Below are 18,854 nucleotides of genomic sequence, written 5' to 3' on the forward strand. Positions count from 1 at the left end.
TGGGGCTCTCCATACTCCTTCCTGGCAAAGGAAATGCTGTGATGGCTGTCCTCTGTGGCCCTGATTGCTGCTTTTGTAGCCAGTAGCACTATGTGGTCACTTTGGCAGCTCTGAGAGCAGGTTTTCATAAAATCATGAAGGAAGGAACCTTAAAGCTCATATCATTCCACCCCCAGCCATGGGCAGTGGCACCTTCCACTAGACCAGGTTGCTCCAAACCCCATCCAACCTGGCCTTGAACACTTCCAGGCATGGAACAGCCACAGCTTCCCTGGGCAACCTGTGCCAGGGCCTCACCGCCCTCACAGGGAAGAATTTCTTCCCGATACCCTATCTAAACCTGCCCTCTGTCAATGGGAAGCCATTCCCCCTTGTCCCTCCATACCCTTGTTCAAAGTCACTCTCCAGCTCTTTTGGAGCCCTTTAGGCCCTGGCAAGGGCTCTGAGGTCTCCCAGGAATCTTCCCTTCTTCAGGTATACATGCCTAGCTCTCAGCCTGTCTTCAGAGCAGAGGTGGTCCAGCCCTTGGAGTACCTCCATGTCCATCAGCTTCATTATCCCTCTGGCATCCCTCCCATGCATGGCTGCATTTATGAGAAAACACTCCAAGGGAAGAGGTCCATGAGCACAGCACCAGCAGAACCAAAGCTTGGCATAAAACCTGCAAAGGGTGACAGTGTTTTTCACCTTACAGGAAAATGAATTTCAAAGATTAATGGAATGCAGGATATAAACTGATCAGCTCAGAAGATGTCAGGGACATGAGCTAAGCTGTGATAGCTTTGTGGAGGTCTGGAGTGGGGTTCTTCCATGGGAAGAGAAAAATAGATCTTGATGTAATTCTTGTGGGTTTAAAGAAAGGTTAAAATGAGTTTTCACTGCTCTAAACTCCACATAGAAGGTTGTGCCCAGATTAACCAACAGCCAGTTTTCAAGTGACCAAAAGAGACATTTTTCTCATGAAATATGCTTAAACCAGCAACCTGAGGATGTTCAGGATGGAAAAAGAAGCATGTGAGTCACAGCTGGAGGCCTGTTTTCTTAGAAAGGTCTATCAAAGGTGACTCATTGGGATGAAGTGGATACCAGCTCCTGGTCAGGAGGTCTCACACTGCTGCTTCCAGAAGGGGGTTAGGAAGGGCAACTGTGTGCTCTTCCTTGCTAAAATATTCCTTAAAAATCCTTCAGCAGACACTGATGGAGACAGAGGAGGTCACCAGGTGGGTTTGGCAGGTTCAAAGAGGAGCTGAATGGCGAAGACAGAGTTGCAAAAGCCAAGCTCAGTCCAGGGACTGTTATCCCTCCCGTGACACAGGAAAGACACCGGTTTCAAGGGCTTTTCCTTCCCTTTCAGTTGTAGATACACAAGTGCTTATTTAAATTTCTTCAGCCTGTTTAGCATTGGGAACCAGCTCAAGAGTCCTCAACACCAGGCAAGTGTGATCTAAGCTCAGGAAAAGCACACACAGAGTACTGGTTTGGTTTTTTATAGAATAAAGGAAATCAAAATAAATTAAAAATACATATGAAAACTCCTTGTTATTCTGTCACAAGGATATGTAAATAAAATCTATGGGATATGTCCACCCCATAATAGTTCTGCCTATTCATTCTCTAGCAGTGATTAAAATGAGCAATAAATTCTCAAAGACTCTCGGTGGAATGCGGCTGCTGGGGAGGATGAAACCCCGGGAGCACTGGTTCCCCCCCAACTGAATATTCATCACAGGCTGGCTTGGCAGTCTGGTGGTTTATATACAAGTACAATCATCTTCCTCAGGAGCAGCTCCAGAGATATATTTCCTTTCTCTCCTCCAGCTATTACTTAAACATAAAAACCAAGGCAAGTTTCAGACTGTTTAGGGCAGGTTTCCTTATTGGTGCTGAGCTCAAGAGAGCATTTACCCAGCGGATAATTCTACCCCTCCTGCTCTTAAAGGCTTCAGTTATTTTATTCTCCACTTTACTTCCTTAAAACAACATGTGCTGGCAGTCCAGGAGCCCCCCTGTGCCTTGGTCTGATCCACAGTGTGGGCAGCAGGTGTGGTGGGGATTCTGTCCCTCTGCTCCAGTCAGGTGAGATGCCACCTATAGAGTTGCCTCCAGCTCTGGGGCTCCCAACGTCAGAAGGACGCAGAGCTGCTGGAGCAAATCCAGAGGAGGCCGTGGACATGCTTCAAGGGCTGAAGCCCCTCTGCTCTGGAGACAGGTTGGGAGAGTTGGGGGTATTCAGCCTGGAGAAGAGAAATTTTCAGGGAGAACTTAGAGCCCCTTCCAGTGCCTAAAGAGGCTCTAAGAGAGCTGGAGAGAGACTTTGGACAGGGATCTGGGGGGACAGGACAAGAGGGAATGGTTTCACACTGCCAGAGTGCAGGGTTTGATAGGATATTGTGAAGAAATTCTTCCCTGTGAGAGTGGTGAGGCTCTGACACTGACTGTGCAAAGAAACTGTAGCTGCCCCATCCCTGGAAGTGTTCAAGGCCAGGTTGGATGGGGCTTGGAGCAAATAGGTCTAGTGGAAGGTATCCCTACTTGTGGCTAAGGGGTTGGAATGGTATGGTCTGTGAGGTTTCTTGAGATCACCTTTCTGTGACTCCATGACATGCCATGCCCACCCCAGTGACAGGTAGACAGCTGTTATCACCTGACAAAGCACAGAGTGAGTCCTTCTCTTTTTATAAATTAAGATTTCTGATGCTTTTGACCTTGCATCAGGAGAAGCTCTTAACCCAGTGCAGAAACCCAGAGTGCAGAAGTCTGGTTGCCTCCAACATAAGAGCAGAGCACTGCTCCCTGCATTGCTCTCCAAGCAAGTGGCACCATTTTGCTCCATTTAAGTGCTGATGCTGAGCCAGACAAGTGTCATCAGGACAATGGAAGATCATCTACCACAGGGTGAGGACACAATCCCCACCAACACCATTGCACACCACAAAGCAAGGAACAGCTGTATGTGTATGGAGAGGGGAACAGATGAGAGAGGAGTGGAAGTTTGTGTCTTATGGGCTTTTTCTTGGAGGTTTTGTCACAGATGGATCTAAAATATGTTTTTCTTGGTGGGTTTTTTTGTCCCAGTGTCCCCTGTACAGTGTGAGCTAAGGCAGATGATCAGGATGCTCCAGGCCAGCTGCATGACCCAGCTAGGAGCTTTTAGGACTTCAGGCCTACTGAGGAGCTGACATGAGTGCAGGGCTCTCCAGAACAGATCCTGAGCAGAAAATGGTAGTGGGACAGCATGGAAAAAGCTGTAACACTGGTCTTTTACCCATGAAAGGGACTTCCTTCCTACCCAGGACTCGTACTGTGTCAATTTTCCAAAGCAGGAGGGAGAGGGAATTTCAGAGGAGGAGTATCCCTTCCTTCTCTTCCTGTACATCTTACCCACTCTTCATAAACCCACAGGAGTCATTGGATGTCCTAACATCACTGATCATATCCTTGCACCTTCCAAAAGGCCAGAGGGGAGGGAGAGAGAAAAGATTTGTCAGGATCCTACAGACAGACACAGATGTATGGTGAGGTCGTACCCAGCACTGGGGGGATCAGCACAGTCAGGATGTCTGTCCCAGAGCTGCTCCACTGGGATCTGCAGGGAAGTTATTGCTCTGTGTGAGGATCAGGGCTGATGGCATCTCTGTTACACGTGAGACTGATAGCACTGGCCAAAATTGGATTGTTTGCTATTTATTATTTTTAAACTTCTGTCAGAATCACTGCTAGCCCAGGAGATGTCAGCAGCCTGGCTGGGGGTTATCCACTCTGGCTCCAGCAGCTGGACCCTGCTGCAGCTTTGGCATCTGCCTTCTGGCTTTGTTAGAGGGTGTTTCTCCTTAGTGAGGCGGGTTCAATGACAAGGGCTGTTCTGTGGGTCCAGTTACTCAGTTGGCAAATACCATGGGCTCTTTGTGTTCTGTCTTGATATGAATCTGGCTTTGGGGGATGAATCTTCCCGAGGCAATAGTCTCAGTGGGGAATGGCCAAGCATAGCTTGTGGCAGGAAGGGGTGCTCAGCAGCACTTTCTAAAGATCTTAGAATCACAGTTTTTGGATTGGAAGGGACTTTATAGCTCACCTAATTTCAACCTCCTGCCATGGGTAGGGACACCTTCCACTAGACCAAGTTGGTCCAAGCCCCATCCAGCCTGGCCTTGGACACTGCCTGGGATGGGGCAGCCACAGCTGCTCTGGGCAGTCTGTGCCAGGGCCTTACCACCCTCACAGGGAAGAATTTCTTCCCAATATCCCATCAAACCTTGCCCTCTGTCAATGGGAAGCCATTCCCCCTTCTGTCACTCCATGTCTGTGTCCAAAGTCCCTCTCCAGCTCTTGGATGTAAGGCACGGTGATATTCTGCCATCCCTGTAGGATCTGGTTGGAGTCTGAACAGGAAATGGTTGGAGGCTAGGAAGACAAATCTAGGTAGAATAGTCATGGCTTTATTTCCCAAACATCACCTAATGGTTAAGAGCTGTTGAGCAGTGCCATTGTTCCCTCTCTGTCACCAGTACAGTGGTAGCACAGGGTCTGGTTTCCCATCTGCAGGATCCCCATTCCCATTTACCCCAACTTCTACCTGTGATAGATCCAGAAATTTCCTCTAGCTAAAGCTGGTGCATGCATGTGACCTGGGGATGCTCTGGCTCCATGTCAGAGATGTCCCCATATAGGGCTCTGACTTCTGTGTACTGACCCAAGCAAGGCTCCATTAAAGCCTCTGATCCCTATGTTTTCTTCCCTCCACAGTTCCAGGAGGAGCAGCGCAGGAGGGAAGTGGAGGAACGGCGGAGATTCCCACTGGAACAGCGGCTAAAAGAGCACATCATTGGTCAGGAGAATGCCATAGCCACAGTGGGGGGAGGTAGGACCCTTCACATGCTGCTATGACTCTGTCCTCCCATACCTGTTCCACAGGGAAGACAAGCTGTTCCCTCAAGCCTTGATCTGACGCTGCTTCCAGGCAGGTCTGCAAGGTTGCTGGGGAATTCACAGTGGATGCCCCATCTGTGGAAGTGTTTAAAGCCAGGTTGGATGGGGCTTGGAGCAATGTGGTCTAGTGGACCATGGCAGAGGTTTGGAATGAGATGAGCTTTAAACTCTCCCAACACAAACTATTCTGTGATTCTGTGAAATCAAGGCTCCAGCAATCTGGGCTGGGTTTGATTTGCCAGTCCAAAGCCTCTGGATCCTGTCAATCATTCCTGACCCATCCGTACATCCCAGTTAATGCCTGAAAATGGGACAGCAAAGTAAGAGCTGTTGAGGGCAGGGCAGAACCGCAAGGAACATGCTGGCAGAAACAGAAACTCACTGCGTTTAGTTTACAAAGAGGAGCCCAGTGTGGGCTGGGAGCTGCAAAGGAACCGGGAAGGAGCTGGGAAGGAGTCTACACTCCTGCAAAAACAACAGCCACCCTGTGTGTTCAGAGGGCGGCTGTGCCTGGGGGCAGCAGCCCCGGCTAATTGGGGAGCTGTGATTAATGGTCAGTGCCTGTTCCTGACACAGGTGGCGTTTCTGCGCATTAACGTCCTTGCCTTTATGGAGGTTTTTCTTATTGAATTATAGGGAATGTGCTTGATACCCCTGCAGCCTCGGGATATTGGACCAAAAGATAGTGGGAGACTCTGTCCCCTCCTCCCTTCCCTTCTGCCTGGTTTTTCTTTTCATTTTCTTTTCTTTTAGTTTTCTGTCCAGAAGGATGAATTTTGAGGCAGGACTTTCAAGCACTTCCTCTCTATCTTTGCTATTTATTTTGTGCCCAGCTGGTTTTCCTGCTGTGCTTTGTGGTCCCTACATCTCTCCACTCTGCCCTTGCCACTGCCATTTGCTGGTGAGCAGATCTGCCACATGCCACATCTTCAGAGCCACCGAGCCTGGCTGATATGTTTAATTTATAACTGGTGCCTTAATTGAATAATTGGATTTAATCCGTCACTCGGTGCATGATCCAAACAGTCTCCAGAGGGGCTTAGCCAGGAATACAAAGGGAACGTGTGATCTGGGGTTAGAAGCACAAGGTCTGGAGTGATGGGGATAGAATGGAATCACAGAATTATGGAATCATTCAGAAAAACCCTCTAAGATCACCAAGTCCAGCTGTTATCCCAGCAACCTCCTGCAAGGGGATGCACCAGGAATGCTGGTGGGGAGCCCACTGCAGGCACAGCCCCCACAGCCTGGCATCACTGCCACATAGGGAAAATCCTTCCCCATTGCCTCCCATAGGATATATTGAAGCCCTGCAGCACTCTTTTCTGATACGTGGAGCAGGACAGGACTGGGAGTAGGTGGATGATGGCTAACTGATGGTAACTGGGCATCTCCCAGCATACAAGTTTTCTGCCAGTGACTGACTGGGTGATGGTGGGAGGCAGCTTGGCCACTCCCCTCAACAGGTTTAGATGTTCAGTTCATCTTAACAAAATCCCCATTAAATATTCCATCTCCTGACATCAGAAACAGGCAGGTCATTTCTGCCATCTCAGGAACTGCTGGGATTCTCTAACTGGTACATACAAATTTGCAGCTAAAAGGCTTAGGGTTGTGTTTCCAGGCACTTCCATTAAATGTCTGTGCTCTGAGCTGGTTAGGGCTGCTTTGCCTTTTCACTGGAAGATGTGGAGGCAGAGGGGATCAGCAACATCTCCTCTCTGAGGTTATAAGCTAAAGGAGGCATTTTTCCCAAATATATATGTATGTGTATTTGGTTTTCGGTCTAATACCCTAAATATGGCAGGTAAAGAATACCTTTTTTATATGGATATGCAATGTTTGCTGGTCAGTGCTCACTTAGAAGTAGGGTGGCTCAAACCTACTACTTCACCCTTTCAGGGGGAGTAAATCTTGAGGGTTGAAGCAGTCTATTACAGCTCTTCCTGAAGCTGAATGAGGAGCAAGGAAGGAAAAGTGTTTATTTTTCAGAGATTTTAAAGAAAGGGTAGTACAGAAAAATCTATGTTTTAATGATAAAATTCCCAATTTTGAGCAGCTATAATGTTGAAAACATTCAGTGTTTCAAAACTGTAGGAAAACGGATGAGCAGGACTATCATTCTGCTCTGGTTCAAAGGAAACTGGGGTTATTTTGGCCAATATAGGATCCTTTATGAGGGCTGTTGTTTGATGTGTGTTGCTGCCTGTCGGTCAGGTGAAACTTTGCAAGGACACGGCGTTGGTCTAATTTGGGGTTCCATAACCCTGAGCCACCAGCAGCAGGGCTGGAAGAGAGCTTCTTTGGGAATGCTGCAGACCCTGGAGCATCAATGCAGAATCTGGATGGAGGCAATGATCCCACGGTGGGTTTGGCCCCAGAGCCTTCACCCTGCGGTACCCCAAACCCGGATGGGCCGAGGAGCCCCACAGAATGAATTGATTTGATAAATGGACATTTATTACACTCACAAATTGGCTGAAACCAATTTCAGTCACATCAAGTGCTGATAACTGCTGGAGTATTGATTTGTGTAAAGTAATACAGTGAATTTATCAGTTCAATAGCGGGCTGAAGGGCCTCTTGGAGACACAGGGCTGCAGTCACACCGTTACAGATGGACAAAATAAAGCAAGAGCACGGCAGCAATGTCAGAAACAGCTCTGCAGAAGAAGGCCCCAGCGTCATCACCATCAGGCTCTTGTTTTGGACATTGGGGCTGAATGTCATAATGAGATTTCAGCACAGCAGTGTGACCTCCCTCCTGGTATTTATTTATTTATTTATTCATTTCTGCCAGGAGGAAGGAAGGGGGCAGCTTTCCCAGAGGCAGAGCATGGATTTCATGCTTGGGTGACAATGAAGAGCAGTCAGCGTGGCCAGCAGCTGCTTTGGGAGTGCAAACTCCAAGGAGAAGAGTATTTCTCTGGCTTTCTTAGCTGAAATTTTCATCCTTGGAACTGGCACTGATGTTCTGCTCTGGCCTGGGATGGGGCTTCTGTTCCTACTGCTGAACACTGCACTGGACAGCCTGAGAGAGCTTCTTCCAGCCCCAGTGGTGGAACCTAGGGAGTGGTGTCTCTTCCTTAGGGATATCCAGATTTTTTAAGTTTTTCCAAACCTCAAGAGTGCTGTGTGCTGGAATAGCTCATCATTTTAAGGCTGCTTGTAGAAAAGCATTGACACCTTACCACTCTGTTGATCTGACTAACCTGCTGACTAGAGACCATGGAACAGTTTGGGTTAGAAGAGACCTTAAAGCCCATCTCATTCCAATCCCCCTAATGTGGACAGGACACCTTCCACTAGACCAGGTTGCTCCAGCCTGGTCTTCCAGGCACAACTTCTCTTGGCAACCTGTGCCAGTGCCTCACTAGCCTCATAGGGAAGAATTTCTTCCTAAATATGATGCTTAGCATCTTCCGACAGAGATCACATGCTGAATCTCAAGCTCCAACTTTGTGGTAGTTTTTTAAGGGATGCTTTATATCCCTGGAGTTGCTTTGAGTGTTTATCCATAAACTCTGGCATCCTACTGCAGAGGGAAGGGGAAGAAGGCAGCACTTAACCCCACTGTCTTTGGACCCTGAATGTTCTTGACCCTGTGAGTGGTGACTCCATGCCCCAAAGCAGAAGTTTATTACTTTTATTACCATTGTTATTTTAGCTGAGATAGTTGCAGGAATTAGCAGCAGTTGTGTTAGTCCCCATCAGTTTTTATGAAATTTCCCCACCCCACGTGTTTTACCTCCCATTCACTGCTGTAAAGGGTTGAGAAGGAACATGTGCAACAAGGGAAGGGCACACAGAGATGCAGCAGAGACTCTTCTCTGCACCTCCTTGCCAGTGGCAGAGCATTTTCTCCTCTTCATCTGCTGTGGTGGCTGTTCCCAGGGATGACATGGCCAGTGAGCAGCTGAAGGGTAGGATGGGATTCCCACCAGGCTTTGCCCAGGACTTTGAATAGAACCAGAGTGCTGGCTGCAGTCAAGCTGGTCTGTCGTGATGATATGCCCAGGCAGGGTGAGACGTAGCCAGGCACCAGCCAGTGCTGCATCTGGGCTTGTTCCCAAGATAATTAAGCCTTGGCAGGAGTCAGGACTCATTGGCATGGCCAGGAGGACAGGTAATGCATCTGCCTGTGTCTGGGCACAGAATGGCAAGTTCTTGCACCACTGAGGTCCAGCTCCCACTAAATGCACAATCGCAGCACTCAGTCCCATTTCTGAACGGGTTGGAACTGATGATCCCTTCCAACCCACATCCTTCTACAATTACATGATTCTGCATGCCTTGGATTTAAGGTTAAATTGGGGATTTTTCTGATACTCAGACAGCAATGCAGTCATTTATCTTCATCCTAAGCTGCCACTGCCTTTTGGGAAGCCCTTCTGGCTTTTCCTGAAGACTTTACAGGGATTAGGAATTCAGTCCCACTCTCTTCCTAAGTGGCTGCAGTGGTTAATCACCCTCGTTATTAAAACTGTTCTGCTTTATTTGTAGTTTGATCCTCTTGCTTCAGCCCCTGGAGCACCTTCATTTTCTCTGTAGCTGAGCAAGTTCAGTGCCTTCTTGGGGAGATCCTTAATGACTCTGGTCAGGTCACTCCTCATACCCCTCATCATTAACCTCAGCTCATTGATTTGTTCTTGCAGTAAGGCTTTGCTCTTGTTTTCCTGATCCTCACTGGATCTGCTGGCTCCCATGCTACCTGGGTCTCCTGGAATACAAGCATGGACTCTGAGGAGCTCAGTTTCATACAGGTCTTGCAGCTCCAAATTGCCATGAGACCCCTCCATGCATCTATACACTCCAGCTGCTGGAATATCTCACTTGAGCTACTGCTGTTTAACATCTTCCCAGTGTGTGCCTGCTGGCACAGGCAGCCTTTCTGTGTCAGGCTGTAGGCAGTGACATTCCATTCATTTTTATATGCAAAATGGAAATATTGTTTAAATATTTTTATATACAAATCTTCTTCAGTGCAAAATGGCACTATATATTTCCCATGTCAGTTTGCTCTCCCCTGCAGGAAGAACTCTTAACATGCCATGCCTAGGATGCCTTTTCTTAGGTGTTTTCTATTTACTGTACCCCATCAAGAAAAGGGTTTTATGGACTGGACTTTGAGATTGAATTTAAGAATTCTGCAATTTTAAAAGCCACTGTCTTGGTCTCCTGACAGCTCAGGGAAGAAAACAAACGCACAGCTCCCCACAGAGCCAGCCAGTGCCTTCTTCAAGGGAGACACAGGACTGAGGTGCAAGGACAGGAGCTGAAACCCAGGATAGTGGCCAGAAGGAGATGAGGGTGACAAAAGAGAAGGGTCACAAAGAGAAATGGATTTATTTTTTCTTGGCTTTATTCCTGCTTTTGCTGTGGACACCACTGAAAGGCAGCAGAGGCCAAGCTTTGCCATGCCTGTGTGCAGCAGCATTCCAAGAGCTTTAAGTCACAGCTCTCCCAGCATTTTCCTGCTGCTCGTCCCACCTCCAGTGCTGCTGTTTTCCCCTGCTACCTTCAAATTCCTGTCAGCTACAATTTTTGGACATCTTGCCATTTTTATCCACTGCTGCCTAATGTGCCACATTTTGGGGTTGGCAGGATCTGGGAGTGCTGTGCACCAGTCATGAGATGTTGCTGGATCTGAGGGGTCCTGAGTCTGTACAGTGCATGTTCACTCTTACAAAACACCTTACAAGATTTCATAGGGAAGGATTAACTCTGTGTAAGAGCTGCAATACAGGCTGGATTGAAATACTGCGGATAAAGCAGAAAGGCTGGGATGTCAGTTAATCTCTCACGTTGAACTAGAAGCTGGTCTGATCCAGGGGAATCACTTCTGTGTTCCAGAGACCAGATCCAGCCAGCAGAAGATGACATTTGATCTTTTAACCTCAAAAGCAGTTCCTCCTCCTAAAAATAAGCCCAGTGCAGTGATGTTACTGGTTTGGTGAGCACACTCACAGAGGCTGAGGCTGCTCTGGGGGGCTGAAGAGCACCTTGGGGAGCTGTGGGCACCTATGGGGGTAGGAGCCATCACCCACTCTGCACAGCAGATCTGTGTCTGTCCTGAGAAAGGACTGTGTTGGTCAGACAGGAGTTTGGGAGGGAATCAGGGCTCTTGCCTTTTGTAAAATTTTCCACTGGTATTCCACCCAGGATGCACTTGGATGCTGCTGTCTAGAGAGGCACTGAGATAATCACCACACTTCTCCCAATCTTTGCACCAATTCAGAGTGTTTGTGACCTTCAGCCACCTCCCTCTTCCCATTCCATGCCAGAAATAACCTATAAGCCTCTTCAAAACTGCTGTTTTTTCCTCACAGAAAGGTTGCACTTGGGAGCTGGCGAGGCAGAGTGCCTCTCCATCCCTCTGTCCATCCATCCATCCTTGTCCCCCCCTGTCTGCCGTCTCCCTGGCAACGCTGAGTGCACATCCTGGAAAACTTTATCCGAAATCTGCTCTGGGCAGCTTTCCAAATCCATGCTAACCTTATTAGGTGTCTCTGGGGCCTTGACTGGCTAATCAAATTAGAGAGCACTAATGGCAGGGAGGACTGGGAGTGGGTAGAGAGCAGTAAAACATAGCGTATACTTAGTGATAATTACACTTGCTTTGTGGCATTGATTTATATGCTTCCCCCCCCTCTTTTTTGTTTTCATTGTCTTCAAATGCAGCTATTCGAAGGAAGGAAAATGGCTGGTATGATGAGGAGCACCCGCTGGTGTTTCTTTTCTTGGGATCATCTGGAATAGGTAACATTTGGGTTGTGGTGACGGAGGGGGACGGAGAGCCCTGAGGAGAGGGGGTGGAAGCTGTTGCAGGGCTGCAGGGTCTGAACAAAATACCAGCTAAACACACTGTCATCTATCAGTGAGTCACCCGTCAGCCAGCAGGGTGACCACAGCTGGACACCAGCACACACAGCCACATCCAGCCTCATGCTGAGTTATTCCAGAGGACACCCCCGCTCCAAGTCTCAAAAAGGGATAGTTTGCAGAGTAAAAGTATTACTTTAACCATTTTCAAGTGAAAACCCCTCTATTCCATTGGGAATGGTGGGATAATAGTGGAAATTTGCTGCCTGCAAACTGAATCTCTGCTTGTCTGCTCCTGTGGGCACAGATTGCTTTGGAATGACAGGATTTTATTGACACCGATAAGATTTGTCCTCCAGCCCAATCAAATGCCACATGACAGCTGATCAGTTCATGAAATAGTCCAAATGACTTTTAGTTGTGGAAAAAAACCCAACAAAACAGCTTCAAAGTAACTGATCTGTGACATTTGGAACAACCTCAGGGCTTCTCCTGCCTCCACTGCCTCCCAGAGGGCTCAAGAAGGTGCTAATCTCCAGTGCTGGAAGGGTTAAAGGGGCACAGGTGAGACCATGCTCCTGCCACAGAACAGTGCCAGGCCAAACATTAACTCCAAATAAGTTGCTATAAAGCTGTATAAAACCAGGATAAAATATTTTTGGTACTTCATTGCCCTGCTACAGCAGACCTGAAGACTCAGGGATGTAAATTGTTGGCTCTTCCAATCCCATGGCCTTTCATGGGGGGTTTCCTCTTCCTCTTCCTCTTCCTCTTCCTCTTCCTCTTCCTCTTCCTCTTCCTCTTCCTCTTCCTCTTCCTCTTCCTCTTCCTCTTCCTCTTCCTCTTCCTCTTCCTCTTCCTTTTCCCTCTCCTCTCCTCTCCTCGAGTCTCCGCACCTTCCCTCACCTTCCCTTCTTTTTTCTTTTTTATAAGAAACATAGGTTCTTGCATCCTTACACTTTAGGAGCCCTGATCCAGCATCATGTAAAGTCAGCAAAGCTCAAACTGAAATCAAATGCGAAGTTTTGACAGATTTATCAGGTGGAGCAAAGCACATCCCATGAATTCCCATATTTGTAGCCCTTTTTTTGTTGATTTGCTGATCTGACCCACCAGATCTATTGTCCCTGCAATACAGCTGTGGACAGATGTACAATACTCCAGTAAGAATGTACTTTTTAACCTAATTTTCTTTTAAAAACATGTGGTTTTTTTCTTCAGAACAGTTAATTCTGTCCCTGCTCATTGATTTTTCAGCGTGCAAGTAAATCCCACAGGGATCCATGTGCAGTACATTGCTGACAGGTGTGTGAGGGACAAGTGTGAACCCTCAGAGCATCCATCCTCTGGAAAAGTGACAGGCTTCACCTCAACTGGTCACCCCAGGAGCCAGAATCAGCCCAATCCTTCCCCTGATCAACCTGACAAAGCTGGCAGTGTCATGCTGGAGGGTAGCAGCAGGGAAGAGAAGTTTTCTGGCACCCACACTTCAGTAAAACTGCCTCTTTAATGGAAGTTTTCCCCAGGTGGATGGGCTGGGAATGGCCTGTCATGAGCTGGTGCACGTATTCACCCTCATCAGGATGGATTTGCTCCATTACTGATAGATCCTAATCCCAGATTTTTTTGACCATCATCTTATATAAAGCAAAGAAAAAACACCCCATTTCCTTGAAATTCCTTATTTGGAGATTACAAGGCATTGCACAAGGAACTTGGAATATTGAGGGTAAATATAGCAAAAATCTGATCTATCCAATATAGCAAAACTCTGATCTATCCACATCTTTTTGTGGAAAAAATCAAGAGTTTTGTTCCCATCATGTGAGAATCAATTAAAGCTGAAGGAGCCAATGCAGAGATGCCACTATTCCAATGCATCTGTTCACCCTGCCCAGGCTGGGAACCCCAGTGAGTGTGATCCTGGAGATAAAGCAGCAGTACCCACTTCCCAAGGAAAATGCATGTATTGGTTGCAGGAAGTTCCAGCTCTGGTGTTAGCAGAGCTGATGAACAGACAGAAGATGGACAGACCTGGTTTAATGCAAGTTTTTCCTTTCCCTCTCCGGAACAGGTAAAACGGAGCTGGCCAAGCAAACAGCCAAGTACATCCATAAGGACATCAAAAAGGTAATAGCTCATCCCAGCATTGTGCTGGCAGTACAGGGGTGCAGGGAGGGTCATCAGGGGGTTCATTGCATGGCTGTGCTGCCCTGAGACAGGGACCTGTGAAAGTCATGGAGTCACAGAAAGGCCTGGGTTGGAAGGGCCTTTTAAGCTCATCCAGTTCCACCCCTCCTGTTAAGTGCAGGGGTACCTTTCACTAAACCAAGTTGCTCCAAGCCACATCCAACCTAGCCTTGAACACTTGCAGGGATGGGGCAGTCACAGCTTCTCTAGGCAGTGTGTGCCAGGGCCACACTGCCCTCACAGCAAATAATTTTTTCAATCTTACTCTGCCGTCTGTCAGTAGGAAGTTGTTCCCCCTTGTCCTGTCACTCCATACCCTTCTCTTGAGCCCCTTAGCACTGGAAGGATCTCTAAGATCTTCTGGGAGCCATCGCTTCTCCAGGCTGAATATCCCCAATTCTCCCAGCCTCTCTCCAGAGCAGAGGGTTCCAGCTCTTGGAGCATCTTCCTGGCCTCCTCTGGACTCACTTCAACAACTCCACATCTCTTTGATGTTGGACCTCAGACCTGGGGATAGCTCTGCAGGTGGGGTCTTCCCTGAGCAGAGCAGAGGAGCAAAATCCCCACTTCACCCTGCTGCCCACACTGTGGGATCAGCACAGGACACTGTTTATACTCCTATCTGTCACCAGCATATTTGAATTGTAAAAATTTAAATGTCTGTAACATTTGTGCTCGCTGTTGAATTTTGCTCATTTTGACATCCTGTGTTGTGAACATATTTTTTTGCCTCTATTACTATTATCACTGTAAATTGCTGGAAGGATAAAATTCCAGAAATCTGTTTTCCATGTCCCCAGCTCCACCACTTGTTACATCCTGCCAGTATGGACTGTAGCGATGCAACATTGATTTCCTGCTCAGAGTTTTAAGTGCTGGTATCCAGAAGCAGTTTGAATTATTTAGTTTGTTACCCAGTAGTCAGATTTTAGAGAAGATGGGTTGGAATTATTTCATGGAGTGGTGGCTTTGCAAGACACTTCAGTGCTGTCTGGGGTTTCTATTCTATTCTATTCTATTCTATTCTATTCTATTCTATTCTATTCTATTCTATTCTATTCTATTCTATTCTATTCTATTCTATTCTATTCTATTCTATTCTATTCTCTTCTGTTCTGTTCTGTTCTGTTCTGTTCTATTCTATTCTGTTCTGTTCTGTTCTGTTCTGTTCTGTTCTGCTCTATTCTCTTCTGTTTTGTTCTGTCCTCTCCTCTCCTTCCATTCATTTCTAACCTGTTCTTTCTATTCTGTTTCATTCCAATCTATTCTATTCCATGCTGTCTATTCTATTCCATTTCAATTAATTCAATCCATTCAATTGCAATCTATTCTGCTCTGTTCTATTCCTTTCCAAAATTCTATTCAATTTCAGCCAAATCCATTCCATTCCATACTCATCTTCCATTCCATTCCATTCCATTCCATTCCATTCCATTCCATTCCATTCCATTCCATTCCAGTCTGTTACATTACATTTTCTTCTGTGTTTCACATTTAAGTCTCTGCCGACCTGTAAGAGGTACTTAGCTCTCTCCCACAGAAGCCAGGGAAAAGAAGGAAAGACAAGCAGAGCTATGTGTAGATGAATCCCTCTTTCCCACATCCCCCAGCAGTGAATGGACACACAATGGAGTGATATGTGTAGAAAGAAGACCAAACTGGAACCAATGCTATAAAAACAGCTATTCTGGTTTCTTTTCCTCATGCCCCTATAAATGCTTTCCAGTAGCCATAAATCCTGGATCTCATGCACCTTCATCCCTAATCCCACACGTGGAACTGCTCCATGGCCAGACATCCAATGGGGAAATCAGTTTAACCCTGAGTGTTGTGTTAATCTGATAAATCCCAGGAATCTGGGATTTACTAGTAATGAACCAGCTCAGCCATTGTTTCCCTAATGAGGGATGAGGGGGTCATACCTCCCACAGGCTCTGATGAGGGGCAGAAATTCACAGGAACTAATGGATTAAGAAGGGAAAACCTGGAACTGTCCCCCTTTCATCTGAAAGACAGAGTTAATTTCTTCCATCTCACTGTGTCTTGGGCAGTTTGTAGATATTTAAATCATTTTCAGGGAAATTATTGCCTGGGAATATTTTGCCCAGAGAACCTGTGGCTGTCACATCCCTGAAAGTGTTCAAAACCAGGTTGATGGGGCTTGGAGCAACTTGGTCTAGTAGAAGGTGTCCCTGCCTGTGGCAGGGGGGTTGGAATGGGATAGTCCTCAAGCTTCCTTCCAACCCAAACCATTCTCTGAGTCCATTATTTTCCCAGGTAACAAATGACAGGACTAGAGGAAAATTCCTCAAATTGCAGCAAGAGAGGTTCAGGTTGGATATTAGGGATTTTTTTTTCTGTTCAGCTCTGGAAAAGGCTGTCCAGGGCAGTGGTGGAGCCCCCATCCTGAAGAGATTTTAACACATGTGGATGTGGCACTTGGGGAAATGGGTTAGTGGTGGACTTGGCAGTGCTGGGGGGGGCTCTGTTGTCTCAGAGGGCTTTTCCAACCCAAACGGTTCAGTGATTCTGTTCTCTGATTCTGGGATCCCCATGTGATGGTGTCCATGTGTGTGCCATGTACATATGTCCAGGATGATGCTGACAAGTTCAGGTGTGGCTGCTTCTTGCTCAGCTGGATGAGAGGATCACTGTAGGTCCTTTCCAACTGAAATATTCCTTTTCCTTCCCCTTCCCTCCCCTTCTTTTCCTTTCCCATCTAGGATGTGGATTACAGCTCCATGATCACAACATTCAGGACCTGCAGTGAATCATCAGCTTTTCATATGCAAAGTGGAAACTGGGGTGGAAGCTATAAATTCTCTAACACTGTTCTCTGTTTCAGGTGATCACTACAAGCCTAGTTCACCTCAGCTTTATGATTTTTGCTAGATTTTTGTGGAGGAGTGTTGCATTCTTCTTTTGATTGATTTTTAAAAAGCTGAACCACAAAAATATCAATTTTATTTAGGAAATTTCAGTGCTGTCAGTACAGCTCCAGCTCTGGCAGTGAACAGATTGATCAAATCTCATCCTAAGTCTCTTGCAGGGTTTCATCAGACTGGACATGTCGGAGTTCCAGGAGAGGCATGAGGTCAGTAAATGGGCTCTGAAGGGAGCAACTTCAAATGTAATCCAGAAAAAATGGGCATTTTGGTGTGTAAGGATGGGAGCACAGCAGAACAACAGGAGTTGCTCCAGGTTGTGCATTAAATTGCAAGTAAATTGCCAGAAAGCAACTTTAATTGAGTGTCGTGGTTCAGTAAATTGGTACTCCCCAATTAAGTCCTTCTACTGAGACACTCCAAACCAGGAGCCACTCACTCACTCCCCACCTCCCCTAATCCCTCCCCACAGCAATGGGCTGGAGAGAAGAACTGGAGGCTCAAAAGGTAAAGGCTTTCTGGAAACAGAAATGAGACAAGAAAACAAACAACCAATGATATTGATATCAAAAGTATGTAAAAAAGGGAGAGACTGATTCACATGCAAAATTCTCACTGACCCAACCCAGCCACAGCCAGGATCCCCCAGTCACACCCTCCAGCTCAGAACCAGCTACTTCATGTTACTCCACATCCTTCTGCCACTCTTATTTGAGCAGAAGGAACCCATTCTCCCCAGAAGAGACTCCTTTCCCTCTGCTCCCAGCAATTACATAAGATAGAATATCCTCTAGGTCCAAGCCTTGCTTCTCCTAGCTACTGCAAAAATTAATCCTGTTCCTGGCTGGAACCAAGGCATTGAGGCAAATTAGGAACAAAGACCAAGGAGCAAGGAAAACTAACAATATGTGTCCAGTGCTGTGAGTTCCTTTGGGGTGGGGTCAGCCCTTGGGGAGAGAGCAGCTGAGAATGAGATGGTGGAATCCAGAGTATCATCCTGTGCATCAAAATCCACAGGCACAGCTTACCCCAAAGCCCTTATTCCCAGAACTTCGCTAAGTCCAGTGTGGGATCATTGCCTCAGCCACAGTCCAGCAGAATACAGGACAGTGGTGCCAAGTCCAGCCCTCCCATCACGACTTCTGCCCAGCTCTGGTGCCACGGGAGGTCCAAGGTGCCAGGTTTTCTGCCATCCTTGCCAAGGTCATCCCTGGAGCTGAGAGAGTCCTAAATCCCTTTGGAGGGCCCTGTCTCCCCAGAAAGCAGCAAGGTGAAGTGGCTGCCACATCCTTGGAAGTGTTCAAGGCCAGATTGAATGGTGCTTGAAGCAACCTGGTGCAGTTGAATGTGTCCCTGTGTATGGCAGCAGGGCTGGCACTACATTGTTCCTTCCAACCCAAACCACTCCATGATTCTGTGATAACAGACTGACTTTGGATGACACTCAGATATGGGTAGATGTAAGATGCACCAAGCTATGTGTCAAAATTTGTCATTTTGATAAAACTTTCCAGTTGGCAGAAATACTATTCTTTATAACCTTCTAAATTTCTAAACATTTTTTAAAAATCACCGTGTCAAGAAGCGATGACACAGGAAAAGTGTTTTGAGTCCTCTTTCCGCAAAGCCTACTTGTGGCTTTGATTCTGCACCGGAACCAGCTGCCACTCATAATCTCTTGAATCCTTGCTCTTAAAAAGGCTAAAAGAGATGAAAACAGGTCTTGGGCATCTGGGACAGGTTACTCAGACCCTGCACAGCAAAGCAGAGCTGGTGCCTTCCTACATGCCCATGCCTGTTCCTTGGATTCTGCTGGTGTGCTCTCTGGGCAGGGAATTGCTAAATCCTTATTTTGCTTAATTATTGCTTATTAAGCAGATTTTGGGATACCTGGGGTGCGATAGGTGTCACGAAGAACATAGAACATGTTTTGTCAGCAGCAAAGAGTGGTGGCAGCCTGAGGAGCTACCAGAAGGGCTTCATTCCCACTGTCCATGGATCAGCCTTCACCTTTCCTGTTCCTTCCTCCCA

General features: G+C 47.0%; 1 protein-coding gene across 3 annotated transcripts in view; it reads left to right on the forward strand.

Annotated features, from left to right (window-relative positions):
• CLPB (ClpB family mitochondrial disaggregase) overlaps nt 1–18,854 on the forward strand; it is a 74,711-nt gene that overhangs the window by 48,381 nt on the left and 7,476 nt on the right. For all 3 annotated transcript variants that reach the window (XR_015285169.1, XM_023944268.2, XM_023944276.2), the window contains exons 7-10: nt 4,744–4,858; nt 11,608–11,685; nt 13,823–13,878; nt 16,988–17,032. Coding sequence is in view for 2 of the 3 variants with exons in the window: in XM_023944268.2 (XP_023800036.2) it covers nt 4,744–4,858; nt 11,608–11,685; nt 13,823–13,878; nt 16,988–17,032 (294 nt within the window). In the remaining variant the exon portion in view is untranslated. The remainder of the gene's footprint in view (nt 1–4,743; nt 4,859–11,607; nt 11,686–13,822; nt 13,879–16,987; nt 17,033–18,854) is intronic.

Source organism: Cyanistes caeruleus, chromosome 3, assembly GCF_971803275.1.
Source record: "Cyanistes caeruleus chromosome 3, bCyaCae1.hap1.1, whole genome shotgun sequence".
Classification (NCBI taxonomy): domain Eukaryota; kingdom Metazoa; phylum Chordata; class Aves; order Passeriformes; family Paridae; genus Cyanistes; species Cyanistes caeruleus.